General features: G+C 43.6%; 3 protein-coding genes across 4 annotated transcripts; 1 reads left to right on the forward strand and 2 right to left on the reverse strand.

Moving 5' to 3' along the window:
• Positions 1-879: 879 nt before the first annotated feature.
• Positions 880-4,944, reverse strand: LOC129095738 (uncharacterized). Its single transcript, XM_054604297.1, has 4 exons — positions 4,934-4,944; positions 4,723-4,849; positions 2,359-2,667; positions 880-2,225 (listed from the first exon to the last, which is right to left on the reverse strand). The coding sequence occupies exons 1-4, from the start codon at positions 4,942-4,944 to the stop codon at positions 2,052-2,054; spliced, it is 621 nt and encodes a 206-aa protein (XP_054460272.1). The 3' UTR covers positions 880-2,051.
• A 2,477-nt stretch (positions 4,945-7,421) lies between these two features.
• si:ch211-113e8.11 (tau-tubulin kinase 1) lies at positions 7,422-8,531 on the forward strand. Its single transcript, XM_054604870.1, has 3 exons — positions 7,422-7,431; positions 7,562-7,699; positions 7,829-8,531. Exons 2-3 carry the CDS (start codon positions 7,617-7,619, stop codon positions 8,529-8,531), a joined length of 786 nt encoding a protein of 261 aa, XP_054460845.1. The 5' UTR covers positions 7,422-7,431; positions 7,562-7,616.
• Positions 8,532-9,023: 492 nt separating this feature from the next.
• zfp91 (ZFP91 zinc finger protein, atypical E3 ubiquitin ligase) lies at positions 9,024-15,936 on the reverse strand. 2 transcript variants are annotated; one of them, XM_054604869.1, is made up of 12 exons: positions 15,689-15,936; positions 14,629-14,666; positions 14,328-14,444; positions 13,319-13,358; positions 12,703-12,813; positions 12,528-12,620; positions 12,253-12,438; positions 12,099-12,149; positions 11,366-11,444; positions 11,026-11,140; positions 10,832-10,931; positions 9,024-10,753 (listed from the first exon to the last, which is right to left on the reverse strand). In XM_054604869.1, exons 1-12 carry the CDS (start codon positions 15,715-15,717, stop codon positions 9,778-9,780), a joined length of 1,935 nt encoding a protein of 644 aa, XP_054460844.1. In that variant the 5' UTR covers positions 15,718-15,936; the 3' UTR covers positions 9,024-9,777. The 2 variants fall into 2 exon arrangements, with proteins under 2 accessions (XP_054460844.1, XP_054460842.1); XM_054604867.1 differs by lacking the exon at positions 15,689-15,936 and adding an exon at positions 14,986-15,229.
• Positions 15,937-16,415: the final 479 nt, after the last annotated feature.

Consider the following 16,415-nt stretch of genomic DNA (forward strand, 5'->3'; position numbering starts at 1 on the left):
AGTGAGACCAGTGCATTGGTCCAGTAGTCCCAGTCTTAGTGGAACACTTTGTAACAAGTACAGCGTTATCCTTCTATTTACCTTCCAATTGGGGAGACTGAGAATAAAATAAGTGCCACCACAGTAAAATGCCGCCACATACTATAACTACATTATATTTTGGTGTCTGATAAGCCTGGATTTCCTGCTTCATATTCTATCTTCTCTTATTCTCTTGCATTTTTTTTATTCAACCGAATTGGACAAACAAACCAAACACAGGACAGTAAACAAGTGCTGCACTCCAAAGCATCATTATATGTAATGGATGGATTTGTGCTGTATAGTGTATTTTCATTATTCATTCAGTGCATGCACAACAGATGAACAGCAGCACTTATTTGCTTAGTATTTACATTTCATCCTTGAAATGAATAGTTGCGACTCAGATCAAACAAGCGAATGTGTTCCTGTCGTAATCCGGTAACAACGCTGATACTTCAGATTGGATCACCCTGTGTCACTCAAATCTCTCAAACGACTGTTCATACTCCCAGTGCACCTACCAACAGTTTAAAAACCTACATATACTAATACAGCATGTGAACTAAATAAAATCTGCAGCATGTTAATTAAACAAAGTGACATTAGTAAAATGACCAAACAGTCCCTGCGTCTTAAAAATGTACACACTTAAAACATTTCCTCACTTTTTACTCAAAAACCTCTTGACATTTTTCTCCCAACATGGCATTTCTTCTTCGTGCACCACTACCTGAAGGATCTAATTGGTCATCTAGGCAACACTTATACATGTATGATTCAATCTCATTTACAGTATCTTTCGCTTTTTCTTACTTATATATATATATATATACACACACAGATATATAGTTTAAAATGTGTGTTTAAAATATAAATATATTTGTATTAGAAATAATAATTAAAAAATCGTATTTATTTAAATAAAATATTTAAAACTGAACCAATAAACAGTGAAATATGGAAGTTTTCCATTTCACTACATGAATCAAAGTAAAAATAAAAAATGTTCTGTCATTTTAAACATTTATAATCAGTATAGGTTTACATTAGAATGTTCTTTTATCACTGCTGACGTTATGTTGCATCACACTTGTTGCTCCTTGAACCCTCTCAATTAATTTCACTGCTAATAAAGTGCTTTAAAAACACTTTTTTAACAATAAGAACATAGAATAACATGACGGAAGCATTACTGAGGAAAATCAAGAAAGAAAGAAGGAATGCGTCAGTGTAAACACTAGAGGGGGCTGTCACACATTTGTTGTCCCTCCTATTGACAGAGCATCCCCTTGTAACAACCCATGTGGAATGATTTATAGCCGAGGCAGTCAAAACTACCGCTTCACAGCTACACGGCGTGAATTCAAATGTCCTCATTTTCATCTGAATGTGCCCCTTGCTGACTGCGTCCTCCATCAACTGCGGCTGCAGTATATTTTAAATAACAACTTGTGGGGGAAACCACAAGATGAAGGTGAGAAAACAACTTAATGTTTCCTCAATACCAAAATAAGAAAGAAAGAAAGAAACTCTGGATCTCATCTTTGAATCTAGATGCATCCTTAGATTTCATCTTAAAGCTAAACAATAAATATAAAGATTGTGTTAGACTCTGCCACGCGTAAAATAAACTTGTTCCAACAGGTGCTGTAATTAGCTATGATAAACATGGTTAGTTCTCTTGTTCCTGTAAAAGGGGGCTTCATGCCCTAAAAATGATCCAACCGAATGATCTCCCCCCGTCTCACTGGAGATCTGTGTCTCTCTATCATGGTTTGCTATTTTCACTCATGTCTCTCTTTTTCACACCACATATGTCAGTTTTTCCATATTGCTGCCCTGCCTGTCCCCCAGCTGAACACCTTCTCTCTCCCCAACCTCTCTCTCATTAGTCCTCCACACACACACACACACACACACACACACACACACACACACACACACACACACACACACACACACACACACACACACACACACACACACACACACACAAACACACAAACACACAAACACACTTGTCCATCTCATCGCCGGGCGCTTCTCATGCGCCGGACTCTTGCGGTCCTCGCGCGTTCTTTGGTGATCACAGAGGGCAGGGCTTGCAAAGTGGTGATGGCCGTCTTGGTCCAGTACTCCACTTCCTTGAAGATCCGGTACACCCAAAGCTTCAGCTCAAACAGACCGGTCGACCCGTCTAACTGCCAACAAGAAAGGGGGAGAAATCACCAAGCTCTGCCTTAATTTCTCTCTAGAACTTCCACCACCACCATCATCATCATCATCATCATCATCATCATCATCATCATCATCATCATCAAAACCTGCGCCTACCTCTAAGCCCTCCACGCTGGGCATCGGAACCGTCGTGCCATCGGCGGCTTTGAGGAGCTCGCCAGTGTTGAATACGAGATGCGACAGCCTGTCCCTCACCATATTCCTCTGGGTCTCGTAGTCGCCCATCTTCCCGTCGCCCAGCTCATCGTCTTCCCTGGCGATGGCCCTGTCCAGCAGGCTCTGACACTGGAGCAGGGCGGAGTGGAGACGCCAGAGCTTGTCCCTGGTGTCCAGCTGGGAGGAAGGAGGAGGTACGGACACCAGACGACTGTCCACAACATCTGCAGCGAAACTCTCTTTGTTTGTCTTGGGGGGGCACAAGAAAACCAAACAGGGTGGGAATGAAGAACATATGTGAGAGTTGGGAAGGGATTTTTTTACAAAAAAGGAAGAAGAGGAGGAGTTGGTGAAGTGAAGTGGAAGATTTAAAAATGCTTTCTATCAAATACTAACCACACCGACGTCACTTTTGAGCAATTCTGCACCCTAAGTGTCTTAAAACTTGCATTCTCTCTACTTGCCATCAGTGGGCAACAACTCTGGTTGCAAAATGAAGTTAGATTGTATAGAAGTCTATGAGAAAATGACTCTACTTCTCACTTGATTTATCAGTAAACATTGTAAACATGAGTTTATGGTCTCAATCGCTAGTTTCAAGTCTTCTTCAATACAGCATGATGTTCATTTAGTAAATTATGGTCCATTTAGAGTCAAATAGACCATAAAGTGGAGCTTTAGGGCGGGTTAAATGTGATTGAAAAAATATAGAATTATTCCTTTAAGATAAGATAATCCTTTATTAGTCCCGCAGCAGGGAAATTTACAGGATTACAGCAGCATAGAGTATAGTGCAAAACAAGAGACATAGTAAAAGAAAAACAAGATAAAAGAAAATGAAATAAAAACAAGTATTATAAAGAAGTAATAAAAAAACAGTAAAAAAAATCCACAATAACTGAAAATATTATATGTACAGACAGAAAAACTATTATAGCTATAAACTGCATAGCGTATTTTATTGCACATGTGTAATGTGGTCTGCTGGGAGCAGAGTTGGTTGTGTTAAAATGTATATAAATCCATAATGTATATCTACCTTTGATAAAACAGCATTTAACAAAGTAACCACCTTTGTGCTCTAAGAGCTACATTATGATCCGACATTGAGATCGGCATGACGATGCTGACGTGCCAGTTTGCAGGCAAGTCTGTAGCTGGCATCAGCTTTTAGCATTCGAGTGAGTTGTGAATCCTTGAGGCCTCCTTGTGACATTATACTCAGGTGTTAATGTTGAACCCTGCCGCAAGTTAGTACCAGTGTGACAGAGTGGCCTAATGTGACCTCTACGTTCAAGAGGGGGGTTAATGCGCACCGATTAGACTTCAGAGGAAATGTGACTCAGGCCGTTGAAGTTTCCTCGGAAGCCGGAGACAATATTCCCATGGATCGTCGTGAATTATGCAGTAGACGCTGAAAATAATTGAAGACATAGCAAACAGATGTTGCCAATGAGTGATTTTCTCACCCAATGGATAGGCGAAGGACATTTGTAAACTAATAAAGGATTATCTTATCTCTTAGGACAGCCAGCCTGGGAAAAGAATAACTCTGCCTGACCAAATATTCAATCTGCATTACGTTTGTGCAAGATCCACGAGCCAAAGACTGAACTAAATCCTTCTCCGGAGACAATTCCTCCCCGTAAAGGACAGAAAACGCGGGCCTGAAATGCGTCCATCCACTTGCAATCGTGGGAGACGTGCAGGATAAAAGGAACAGAGGGGTCAAACCCAGGGAGGGAAGGGGATGGAGTTGAGTGACAGGCCGCTCCTTAACTCCTAGCGAGAAACGCATGAAAGGAAGAAAAGAGGCGGCCAACTGGCGGGACACCAAGAAAAGTTTTAATAACCGGTAGTGCACACCTTTAGGATGGTGTGCTCTGTTCCAGAGAGAAAAACAACACCCACTCCTTTCATTCCCCCCCCACACAAACACCATTTCTATCTCTTTCACACAAACACCATACAACAAACACACACACACACACACACACACACACTCTTATCTTTCTTTAGCACGCATCCCTTTCATGCTCTTTGTGCCTGTGCTTCCAACACTAAGTCACACATGTGCACACGCAAAGCTACAGGCATGAACTGAGGACACCCATGAAACATAAACAGAAAAATATTAATTTTCCATTTGACCTTGGCCTTGTCCCTCTCCCTCACACACACACACACACACACACACACACACACACACACACACACACACACACACACACACACACACTCACACACACACTCAGTTGTGCTGGCAGGTTGGAGCAAGTGGAAACATTCAGCTCCTCTACTCACATACAGTTCCAGTAAGATGGAGCCCTCGTAGCGCAGCTGCTCGGCTATGGCGGTGGCCCGGGCCAGGGTGCTGGAGCCGGTCCCCCTCTCGTCCGCCTGGCTGCCATTATTGGACCTCCAGCTGTTTCTACCGGGGGACACACACACACACTACGAACCGCACTGGTAGCGCGGGGACGCGAGCAGCCCCCCTGTTATACGCCCCGTGTACGGACGTCCCATCCCGGCAGCACCGGGTTCCCGTTAACGCTTTGACTTCTCTTCTCTTTAGGGTTTTCGGTAAAGCGAGTTCCCCCAGAGGTCCTGTCCGCCTTCAGCGCGTTCAGCCGTACTTATGTTACTCTCCGCCCTTACCCCCACCCCCGCGGGAACTTGATGCCAGGTCTGAGGAATGAAACGGGACGAGCGGGGGCGGAGAGCCGGGGAGGGGGGAGGGAGGAGGGAGGGAGGGAGGGAGGGAGGGAGGGAGGAGGAGCTCATCAACTCATTCATGAAGATCTAATCGGATTTACTGGAAGTTGCAGAAACAAAGATGGTCTCAATTTAAGAAGGATGCTGCCTGGACTGTTTTCCAAAAAAAAAATCTGGATGAGAAAAAAGTATATGAAGATCACAGCAAAACAACATTGGAAATTGGAAATATAGGCCTACTTTTTGGACTTTAGCATACTTTATATAGTATATATATATATATATATATATATATATATATATATATATATATATATATATATATATATAGTATGTAGTATATATATGTAAAGAATGATTGTTGTCGATTTAACTTCCCAAAGGTATATAAAGTAGATAAGATAAAATAAGATAATCCTTTATTAGTCCCGCAGCGGGGAAATTTACAGGATTACAGCAGCAAAGAGGATAGTGCAAAACAAGAGACATAGTAAATAAAGATCAAAATAAGTATTATAAATAAGCAAATGAGCAATAAAAAACAGTAGAGAATCCACAGTAATATTATATATACAGACAGAAACTATTATGAATATTGTATTGCACAGTGTATTAGTGTATTAGTGTCATGTCATTAGATCAGATTAACTTCACCTCGAACAACACCCTAAAGTACGGCTTAGGGCTGCATGTTCAAATATGCATCACTAGTACTATTACAACATTGACAGGAGTCTAAATGACTGCATTTGATACATTTTAAATGCATAACTTTAACTTGTTATTGAGCTTTTTAGAATTTGGTATGGCTATTAAACAGAACTGTACCGCACCGTCGTAACAGAAAATGTATATGACAATAAATGACTATGATGGTGCTTTGATTGATGTCTTACATCTCAGGGTTAATGGACAATACAGCAAAGATAAGAGGCCTGCTATGGCTTTTCATATAGAATACATACCTATACATCTGCATTTTAATATGTTGTAGCCTATAAATCTGCATATTAGAGACCCGCTCATGGATAAAACCTTTTAATTGTCTTAGCAGAAAAGCAACAGGTGTAGCCAAGGACATAACTGATGGGTTTTATTCCATTTAGACTGCCAGGAAGCCATGTCAGGAAGCCAACGTGCACAATGCCAGAGCCTCGCCACAAGCAACACGTGAATGGGATTCAGCTGCTGTAAATGTTGGCTATTAATACCAGTGTTTGACAAGACAACTGTTCAGAAAAATAACTTTCATTAAACTTATCTTAACCAATAAGTGATTTACAGAATTTATGAATAATTCCACAAGGTGACAATACTGATTAAAATAAGATAAGATAAGATAATCCTTTATTAGTCACACAGCGGGAGAATTTACAATAAACGCAGGGAATAAATCCACAGAATTAGTTGACACACACATACATTAATGTAAAGTTCAAATAATGTTTTCTTGGGGACTGATGTGGTGTTCACATTTCATAAAGCCAGTTCATATGTGAAACAAAAGTTCCAGAAGAAGGATTCCGTTGTGGCCCACAAGGCCAAGAGTCACCCCGAGGTGCTATTTGCCGAGGCTCTGGCAACCAATGCCGGTGCCAGAAAATAACTGGTCAAAACGTCCTATTACCTTGACACGCTTTTATTATAACCTCAGCAGTTAAGTTATGCAACAGCCAAATCTGAATATTGGAAAATATACATTGTTATAAACACCTTAAAATTGAGGTTCTTACAACAGATGGTGTTGTATGCTGTAGGCTACAGATTGTAGAGGCAAATTTACAATTAAAGTGACAAAATATCACAACACAACTTATTTATCTAACATAAGAGAAGTTAATAAAAAACATATTCTAGTATGGATTATACTACACTATATTACATCACAGATAAGGCTTGCAGAATCAGTAATCTCTTTTAAATCACTTCTTAAAACACATTTTTATAGATTGGCTTTTATGTGATGTCATTTTCATTTGGTCTTGGTATTTTATCTTATATTTGTTTACTATATTTTACCATTATCACTTGATTTTATTTATTTCATTATTTTATTTATTTGATTGTCACTTGCTATTTCATTTTGTTTCTTATGCACTGTCTTGCTGGCTGGTCTGTCAAAGCACTTTGTAAACCTTGTTTTTAAAAGGTGCTATATAAATAAAGTTATTATTATTATTATTATCATCCCTGTGAATGGAAAATATACAGAATGTTGGTTCCCATCAGTTCCCGGATCAGTGTTTTGCGGCTGCAATACAACGCCTGGCCGGCAGGGGTCAGTGCAGGCGGCGTGAGGTAAACACCGAGCAGCGGCTACATAGCAGCAGCTAACGTGAGACCTTACATTTGACGTTTCACTCGTTTAAATAGGGAACTGGAAATGATTCAATATTTCTCCATGCCATTATTCTAATGCATTCAACAGTTTGCTGCAAGATTCCAGCAAACCCGGGAACAGTATTTGTGTTGTGTTTGAAGCCATGAACTCTCTGGTCGGCTACGGAGTGTCCTCAGAGTCCGACAGTGACGGAGGCGTGGAGGACCCAAACCCCGGCGGAGCTCGGTGAGCATTCACACCGAACACTGAACACTAAACACTAAACACTAAACACGGGTACTTGTACCGTATAGAGAGCTAGTTAACGTCTCCGTCTCTCTGTGCACTTTTTGTTTGAATCTCTTGCTCGGTTAGGGAGCTGGGTGGCCAGGCATCAGCTGTCAAAAAGACGCGCAACTTTTTGCTGGAGTCTGGTTCAGCGTCCAGCGAGTCGGAACCAGAGGAGGAGGACCCGGAGCCGTCCTGCTCGCCACCTCGTCCCCAAAAGCTGGCATCTTCTGCAGCCGGCCAGCCCGCCGTTCCCTCTGCTCCCCCGGGTTCCCTCGCCTCCCACAAGCTGCCTCCTCCCTCCCTGCACACCTCCTCTGACAGCGGCGTGTTTGCCAACCCTTTCAAGGCGCAGGCGGACCGAAAGCTCAGCGCGCTGCAGAAACACGTGCCCCTCACCATGCAGGCCAGACCCTCCCAGATCGGAGGGAGGAAGGTGTGCGTGTCGTACAGGAAAGACGGACGGTGCAGGTTTGGGATAAAGTGTAAGTTTGCTCATGACAGTGACCTGCAGACTCGCGCCGACAGCCACCCGCCCGCGAGCGAGGACACGCCGGCGTCGGATCAGGCAGAGTCCCGCGCAGGTGGCTCACGTGGCGTGGGATCTCAGAGCCTCCAGCGGACGAAAGGGCAGCAGCAGCAGCAGGAGGAAGAGGAGGAGGAGGAGGAGGAGGGAGGGCAGCAGGTGAAGAAGAGGAAGGTCGGACTGAGTAACACCTTGATTCCTCCTAAACGAGCAATGAAGCAGTACGCCACGCAGAGGGACAGAGAGCAGATCAATATGTCCTGATGGTGCTTTCTGAAGTATTTACACTTGAAGGAGTATTACTGGAGTGGAAATGTTCTCCCTGTTTGTATATATATATGTTGTGGAAATTGTGCACCCATTTGTAGGACCGGTTAATGACTCAGGCATACAGATACAGTACATTCCACAGACACTTTTGTCCAAAGCGACTTACAGTTTTTATTCCTCCAACTTTAAACTCTTAACGGTCACAGTTTAAGACATTCTGTGGTATTGCTCGTGTTAATTACTGTCAGTGAATGCACTTTGGACAAATGTTAAGACGTTTATTTTCATCTTCAGTTTTCGTGTTTGTTCTACCACACATCCTAAATCACAAACCAGAAGAGGTGCAGGTTTAGTATTGACATGTGCCCCAAGGTTTCTACATAGCTTTGCTTACAAACTGACATTATACTTTTAATAAGTCTAATTCTGTGACTGTGTTTGCTGTTATTTTTACGGGTGATCTACAATCAAAGGTCACCTCTTGGCTTCTTATAACGGCCAAAGACTTTTGTGAGTAGTATAAACAGTACGTGGATCATTCCTTTAATGTCTACGAAAGCCCAGCTTAAACCACTGCCGATGGAAACGGGTTTATTGGCACTGCCAAAATAGCTAAAATATGCATAATATGACTTTTTACAGAGCTGTAAAATATCTTGTTTTTCCTTTTTAGGTTTTGAAATGTTTCTCTTAAGGTAGTTTTCTGTCATATTTTTCTTTTAACCTCCGAAATAAAGGCTTTACAGTAGACCTCGACACTAAATGAAAGAAAAAGAAAAGAAGCTGCCTGTTCATTTTAACAGTTTTCTCACCCCACACAAGTTGGGGTCGGTTTATAGCTTTCTAATGTTTCGTGTTAATTCATGATATAAATAGAGCTGATTTATTTAATTAGGAACACACACTAGCTGTGTGCTGTATATTACTGAGAGGTATGCTATATATTATTGCAAGATAGCAACAGCTTTGCAACATAACCTCTGCATCGTTGAACACACTCACATAAAAGGCTAGTTTAGTTTACAGGACTTATGTACAAAGGCAACAGCTTACAAATACGGACACATACACGTCTTTCCCTGATACAGATATTCTAAAAAGCTACCAAATATGACTGAGTGAACGGTACGTAATACATGTGTGATCCTACATTTACCTCAAACATTGCAATGCAGTATATCAGGTCACTGATGACGACCTATCTATCATCTGTTTTTGCACACACACCATCTTTTATCTTTCACATGAGACTCTGCTGCACGTGTCTCTCGGTGCTGTCCGACAGAACGTCCCTGTGTCCCTCCTGCTCCCAGACTGCGCCATCCTCCAACATGACGTCTGTCTGCACGAGGGAGCTGGCCGACCGAGGGGACGACGAGAGCACTGGATTGTCCAGAATAAAGCTGTCCCCGTTAGTTGACGCCGGGTCCTGGGGCTGGGTGTGGGACGGGGACAGGAGAGGGGAGCTCATGGCGGCTGTATGTAGGGTCTGAAGCTCCTGAGAGGTGGAGAGAATGGGGATCTGTTGAATGTGGGTTTGAGACTGGCTGACCGGCTGGAAGGTCATTTGAAGGATTTGTGTCTGCCCCTGGCTCTGCTGATGGGAGGAGTATGACTGCAGAGGGTGCAGCTGGGGCTGATGCTGGGTCACCACCTGGCTGGAGTGGAGGGTCAGCTGTTGGATCTGGGGATGCTGAGCAGCCTGCACAAACTGGACGGGCATCTGGAGCTGGAGGTGTGCCTGCTGCGGGTTGTCGGCTGGTGAAGGCGAGTCGACGGGGGACAGGGCAATCGTCACGGGCACCTGCATTGTGTGGAGGCTCTGGTCTTGTCCCAGTAAAACCACCTGGTGACTCACCTGTTGGGTAACGTGACCCATCTGAGACACTTGACCCTCATGCCTCAGCTGGTCCACCTGCACGTCCTGCCCCATTTGGCTCACATCAAGGCCGGCGACCTCCGCCTGCATGGGGTTTCCTTGCAGCTCCAACAGGGAGGCAGGGGTTGTGATGAGGGCGCCTGCGTTGGCTGCCAGAGCCTCGGCAATTAGCACCTCGGGGTGACTCTTGGCCTTGTGGGCCACCACGCAGTCTTTCTTCTCGAACTTCTTGCCACAAATGGAGCAGGCGAACTGGTAGGTGGCGTCAGCGTCGTGCTTCTTCATGTGCCAGTTGAGGGACGCCTTCTGGCGACACGTGAAGCCACAGATCTCACACCTACGGCGAAAAAATTGGAGAAATCGATTAGCCAAGAAAGGAAATGAGCAATATAATTGTGAATGGAGAAGTACTCACTGCAGGGGCTTCTCTCCTGTGTGAATCATTCGGTGCACAGCCAGGTTGTGGGAGCTCTTGAAGGCACGAGCACAGAACTCACAGATGTAGTCTCTCTGGTCTAGAAGCAACAAAACACTCAAATATAGCCGCATTCTCCATTTAAATTCAGGCACAGATAGAAACCATGCGTTATGTTTATACTGTGGGTGTACCTGTGTGGTGCTTTGCGTGGCGAAGCAGCTGCTTCTGTAGTCGGAAAAGCCGTCCGCAAGAGGGGTGAGGGCAGACGTATTTCTTCTTGAGCAAGTGCTGGTACTTTATGTGGTGCTGGTGTGCAGAACCAAAAATGGAAACAGATCATCAGTAACAGCAGGATGAAGGAGTTAAGAGTGCAAAAACAGACCTGAAAAAGTTTTCTATCTTTACAAGTTGTATGGTATGTCCAATTCATAAAAACATATATATATATAAAAAATATATGTCCCCAATGGCCGAGCGTTCTCGAGTGACAGAAATAGTCCTTGGTAGGATTGTGCGGTCGCTTAGACAGACCTGCAGGTAGCGAGGATGAGCCAGGACCGTCCCGCATCCTTCCATTTCACAGCGTACGTACTGCACCGGGGGCTTCTTCCTGTGTGTTGGGGGGCAAAGCACACGTCATTGCAAAGTCACAGTGCAGAGAGCAAATATTACAGTCTGTGTGAAGCGAAAATTAAGTGATGTTCTGAGTCTATGAGCTTGCACGCCAGAGCGCCTCCCAAGCTGACTCCCGGTTTAGCTCCATGCTTACTAGAATGGGGATAAACTAATGAATCTTCTAGACTTTACAAAATGTTATTGGTCTGAATTGATCAAATACTGACAGTGAAACCAGTTATTTCACTGGGGTGGTGAGCTCAAAACTTATTCACCCATAACTTTATAGCCGCAACAAAAGCGACAGAGCCCAAAACACGCACCACAGTTAGGAGAGGGGTAATGCTTAAGATGACTCCAGTGCGTCATCGAGCCATGATTTCTGGCCTCAAAAACAACCCTTCACAAAAATAGTTTAACGGTAAAACCCCACATTTATGTTCTATATAGTTCAGTCTTTTCACATGTTTTTTCAGCAATAATTACAACAATAAATAACATGTACGATGTGTGTTAGAAACAAATCTCTGATTCTACTTTACCCAGACTTTCAAACATCATTCCACATGCTTTATTTTCGGATAAAATAAAGACAGGAATTCATCAAATCATATAATTAAGTTCGGACTGCGAAGCCCTCGAACCTCACCTCCTCTTTGGCAGACGTGGGGTTTTGTCATCTTTTTTCCGCCGGCCTCTCCTAACACAGACAGAACAAAATGAGAAAAATACAAAATTAAGACAGAGACACACACACGCACACACGCACGCACGCACGGTTAAAAGTAGATTAGAACACTTACTTCCTGGGTCCATCTGGGTCCTCCACTAGTTCTTCCTCTTGCTTTACTTCCTCTTCCAAACTCTCAACGTTATCCAAACCCTCTATCTTTATCTCGGCGACCTCTTTCTCCTTTTTCGGTGCCCTCTCTTTTTCTTTCCTCTCCTTTGGTCTTGGAGGAGCTCTGCGCTTTGGTTTGGGGACATCCCTGAGAAAGACGGAGAAATGTCCGGGCAATAAAACCAAATAGATTTACAATGCTTATGTCTAATTTTGTCAAGACGCACAGACACACACCGCTCAGCGTTCGGGTCGTAGCTCTGGTCATTAAGGTCATCTGTAAAGGGAAGCTCTCCATCGCTGCTGATACCTTCTTCTTCCTCTGCACCACTGAGAGCAAAACAACAAATCATTTGAAACAGAACTCCCTGCTGTCTGTTTTGAAAGGTGAATGCGCATGATATGAGTGTACCTGTGACTCTGCGGCTGGAAGCTGAGGTCGTTCGGGTCATCCCCAAACGGAGGGTTTTCATCATCCAAGACCGGCTCGGCGACGTCCTCTGTGCCCTCCTCTTTCTTTTGACTGACACAGCATGAGCGCGAAACACAGCGGTCATCAAAACACAGCAGCATCCTCACTTAGTTACACACTTATAAAAATATACAAAGCGGTACTCTTTAAAAGAAATATGCTCAGAGGGTCATAAATATCTAAACAAGATATTATGCAGCTTCTCTATTGTTAAAGTTATTCATTCATGTTTTCTTTTGTTAAATATTTATTTCAAAATTATACTGCATAACTCACAGAGTCAGACTAAGTAAATATATACCTGTAACTTCTATCTCTGTGTTACTGTATGTAAATCCAGCACTGAACCAAGATTGTAATCCTAAATAATCACGTCTTTAAAAAGGGTCAGTTCAATTACATTACAAAATACAAACTGTCCCACATATCTACTAAATAAAACTGAAGCTATCTATTGCAACAATGCATCCCAGTGAGCAGTGTGTGGTCTCCTTATTACCCTTAATGCTTACAATGTTCAGATCATGTTTCACCAAAGGGACAAAAATATACTCACATTTCATAGTTGTCTTTATTTTTTACATCTTCTTCCACTGCTGCATGACAAAAAGAGGTGGAAAGACATAAGTATGAGATAGGCAACAAAAGCACTTTTAGCCACTTGTACCTTCAGTTTTTGACATACGTTCAGATCTGTATAAACGATGCAAAATAGGAAAAGGCGTGAATACATAAAAACTTTTTATTGCAGTCTACTGCTATCCCTCTACAGCCTTTTTTTATACCCGCGTGAGCTATGCTCTCTCAGACAGGTGTAAAGGCTCAACGCATAGTTCGTTGCAGAATCCCCAAGAGTCCACGGGCGAACAAGCAGGAAGTCAACGAGTGATCCTGAAAGAACGCTATGGACGAAAACATACAACTGCTCAATACCGGGGAGAAATAAAAACAGAACTGTAAACTTGGACAAACTTATCCCATTGATACGATACCTGACAAAAAAAGAAGAGTCAAACCAACGTGGAAAGGTTGAATAATTAAATTAGGTTGCCAAAAAATGATTTACTCAATTTTGGATTTTTAATATCTCCTGTTTTTATGCATTTACAAACAAATTGGCCGTCGTAAAAAAAAAAGTAAATTGTTCTACTACCTCAAATTAAAGTTATTTGCTTTAATCAGTATTTGTGGGAGTCATGACCAATAAACCACGCGTGCAGTGGGTTCTTACTTACGAAAATGTACTACGCCTTTGCGCTTTTACGCAAAATACGTGATGACATCATTCTTGTCTCGCCATGGGCAATACGACATGCATAAACCCAACTTGAGTGAAGTATTGGAAGTAGAGGGGAGGGACCAAGAAAAGATTGCACCCAGATTTGTACCTCCAAAGGCAGCACTGATCCCGTCAGTCACACTGAAAATCAACAATCACAACTGAAGGTTTTCTATAGAAGATAGAATATCCTGAAGATGTGATATCCTGCATCTGTATAATCTGACTTGTGAACTGTGAGCCCACATGTTGAATCGCTGTCGCTCACTGTCAACAGGTTGCATACCAGCTGGATTCTCCATCCCGGGTTCAGTCTTACACACAGGCTTGGCAGAGCCACGGACGGCCCTGCCAGACGGGGGCTTGGCACGGCTCTGGGCTGGGGGGCGTCTGGAGGGTAGAGCTGGAGAGAGGGGAGCAGAACAGAATGCCATCAAACACACCGTGTGTGCCATCGATTGGGCACAGGCACGAGCAAACCAGCTCTGTTCGAAACCCACTTGCATGTACATAGAATGAGATTTAACAGAAATGCAGATTTAGAAAGAGACACATCAGTGAGCTTTATTTGTCCAAACACTGATTACCTTGAGAATCTGTGGCAGGTTTTTTGGTGTCCTCTGAGCTGCAAGAAAGGAAGAAAAAAAAACTGACAGACTCAGAACTGACATGCCACCATCCACAGTTTCCTCTGAAGCAGCAATGCATTTAAAAGTTTTAGCTTTGAATAAATAAATAAAAAGTGACAATGTGTAAAAGACAGGTGAGTTTCACTCCACCCTCCCCATGCAGAGCTGCAAAAAAAGGGGACGAGCCATTCGGAAGGCGTGCTTTTTGACGGGAACTGACCCCGCCGACATAAACAAAGTGTATAAGTGCAGTCCGTCTCATTATAAACAAATGTGGCTGTCTGTCAGCTGCGACTGTTGCATTGAAAAACGTACTCTGCGCCTTGAAGGCGGTGACCTGCGACCCCCCTCCAGCCTCCGCACCACCCGCACATTCGGAACTTTTCTTCCGCCTCGAGTTTGAAACTTTCCTCCGCCTGGTGGCCCCGGTGTCCGGGCTCGGTTCGTCTTCGTCGTCGCTCTTGGTGTCCTTCAGCCATGCCGGTATCGCCCTCGTCGAGCGGTCTCTCAACACTCGCCCCGAGCTCGGCGGGCTCTGCGTTGCTCCGTTGACGTCCGCTAGCGGAGCGGAGGCGCCGGGCCTCGGGCGGCACGCTCCGCGCTCTCTGAGCCCCCTCCGCGGGGCGGCGGCGGCACCGGGGGCCGGGGTCCGTTCTGCGGCCTTGTCCTCCGCCGGCTCGTCGCCTTTATTTACGTCCCCGGTTCGCTCGCCCGCCGGCTCCATCACCGCGAGGACGCCTCAGCCTGCTCCCAGCTGGCTCACAGTCGAGCGGGGTTACTGGCAATGTGACCGAAAAGCGACAACATCTGCTTTAAAGACGTGTGTTTTGATTGCGAGCGGCCTTTATCCAACACTGGGGCATTTTCTGGCAATGCCTCGGCTTCGTCGCAAATAAAATGCATATATTTATTGATTAGGAAATGAAAACTTTTCTTAATTATCTATTCAGCAATAAAGCGATATCGTTTTAAAGAAGCAGACACTGTTTTCGCCTTCTTAAAGCTATAGTAAACCTACTTCTTCGCCCGGGCCCGGTGCACAGCCATGTTGTGCGCTTTGTTGCGTCTCCTTTAAGCCAAGTATAAACTGAGGTTACGTTCAGGGACGGCCCGGCATTTTAGCAGCTCTGAAAACCATGTGGATTTCCCCTTTGCCTTTTGCAGATCTGTCGGTGTAGCTTTATTGTTTATACATCTGTGAACGCCGCAGCAGGCGTGGGAGCATTGCGTACGCAGTTTGACTGCCGGGGCATCATGGGAACTGTAGTGCAAGTTTGCTAAACACAACTTGGACATTGTTTTAAGGATATTTCTACCATTTTTGTCCTTTTATTGCGTTTTTAAACAAAATGGGAATAAAATATCCTTTGTAGGATTAGTAATGGTATTAAATAAAAATAAAAAAGCACAAACGCATCACAGATAAAGCAGAACAGCTTTCACATAAAAGCATGAATAACAGACAGACACACTTTAATAAAAATAGATATGTGAAAATGTTCCATGCATGCAGAAAACTTCCCCTGCTACACACACTGAAGAACAGAAATCCAGGTGAAATTACTTGGATGGACTTTTTTTTTTATGTATTGTTTTTTTGGTCTTCGCTAAATAAATGGCAATATTTGTCTCAATACTCATAGGATCATTTCTCATTTTGCACGTGGTGAATTCATATTTGTATGAATTATATTTATGTATCCACAAGAAAGACTAAATGTGTTTCTACTTATCTGCATTGATGA

Source organism: Anoplopoma fimbria, chromosome 9, assembly GCF_027596085.1.
Source record: "Anoplopoma fimbria isolate UVic2021 breed Golden Eagle Sablefish chromosome 9, Afim_UVic_2022, whole genome shotgun sequence".
Taxonomy (NCBI): domain Eukaryota; kingdom Metazoa; phylum Chordata; class Actinopteri; order Perciformes; family Anoplopomatidae; genus Anoplopoma; species Anoplopoma fimbria.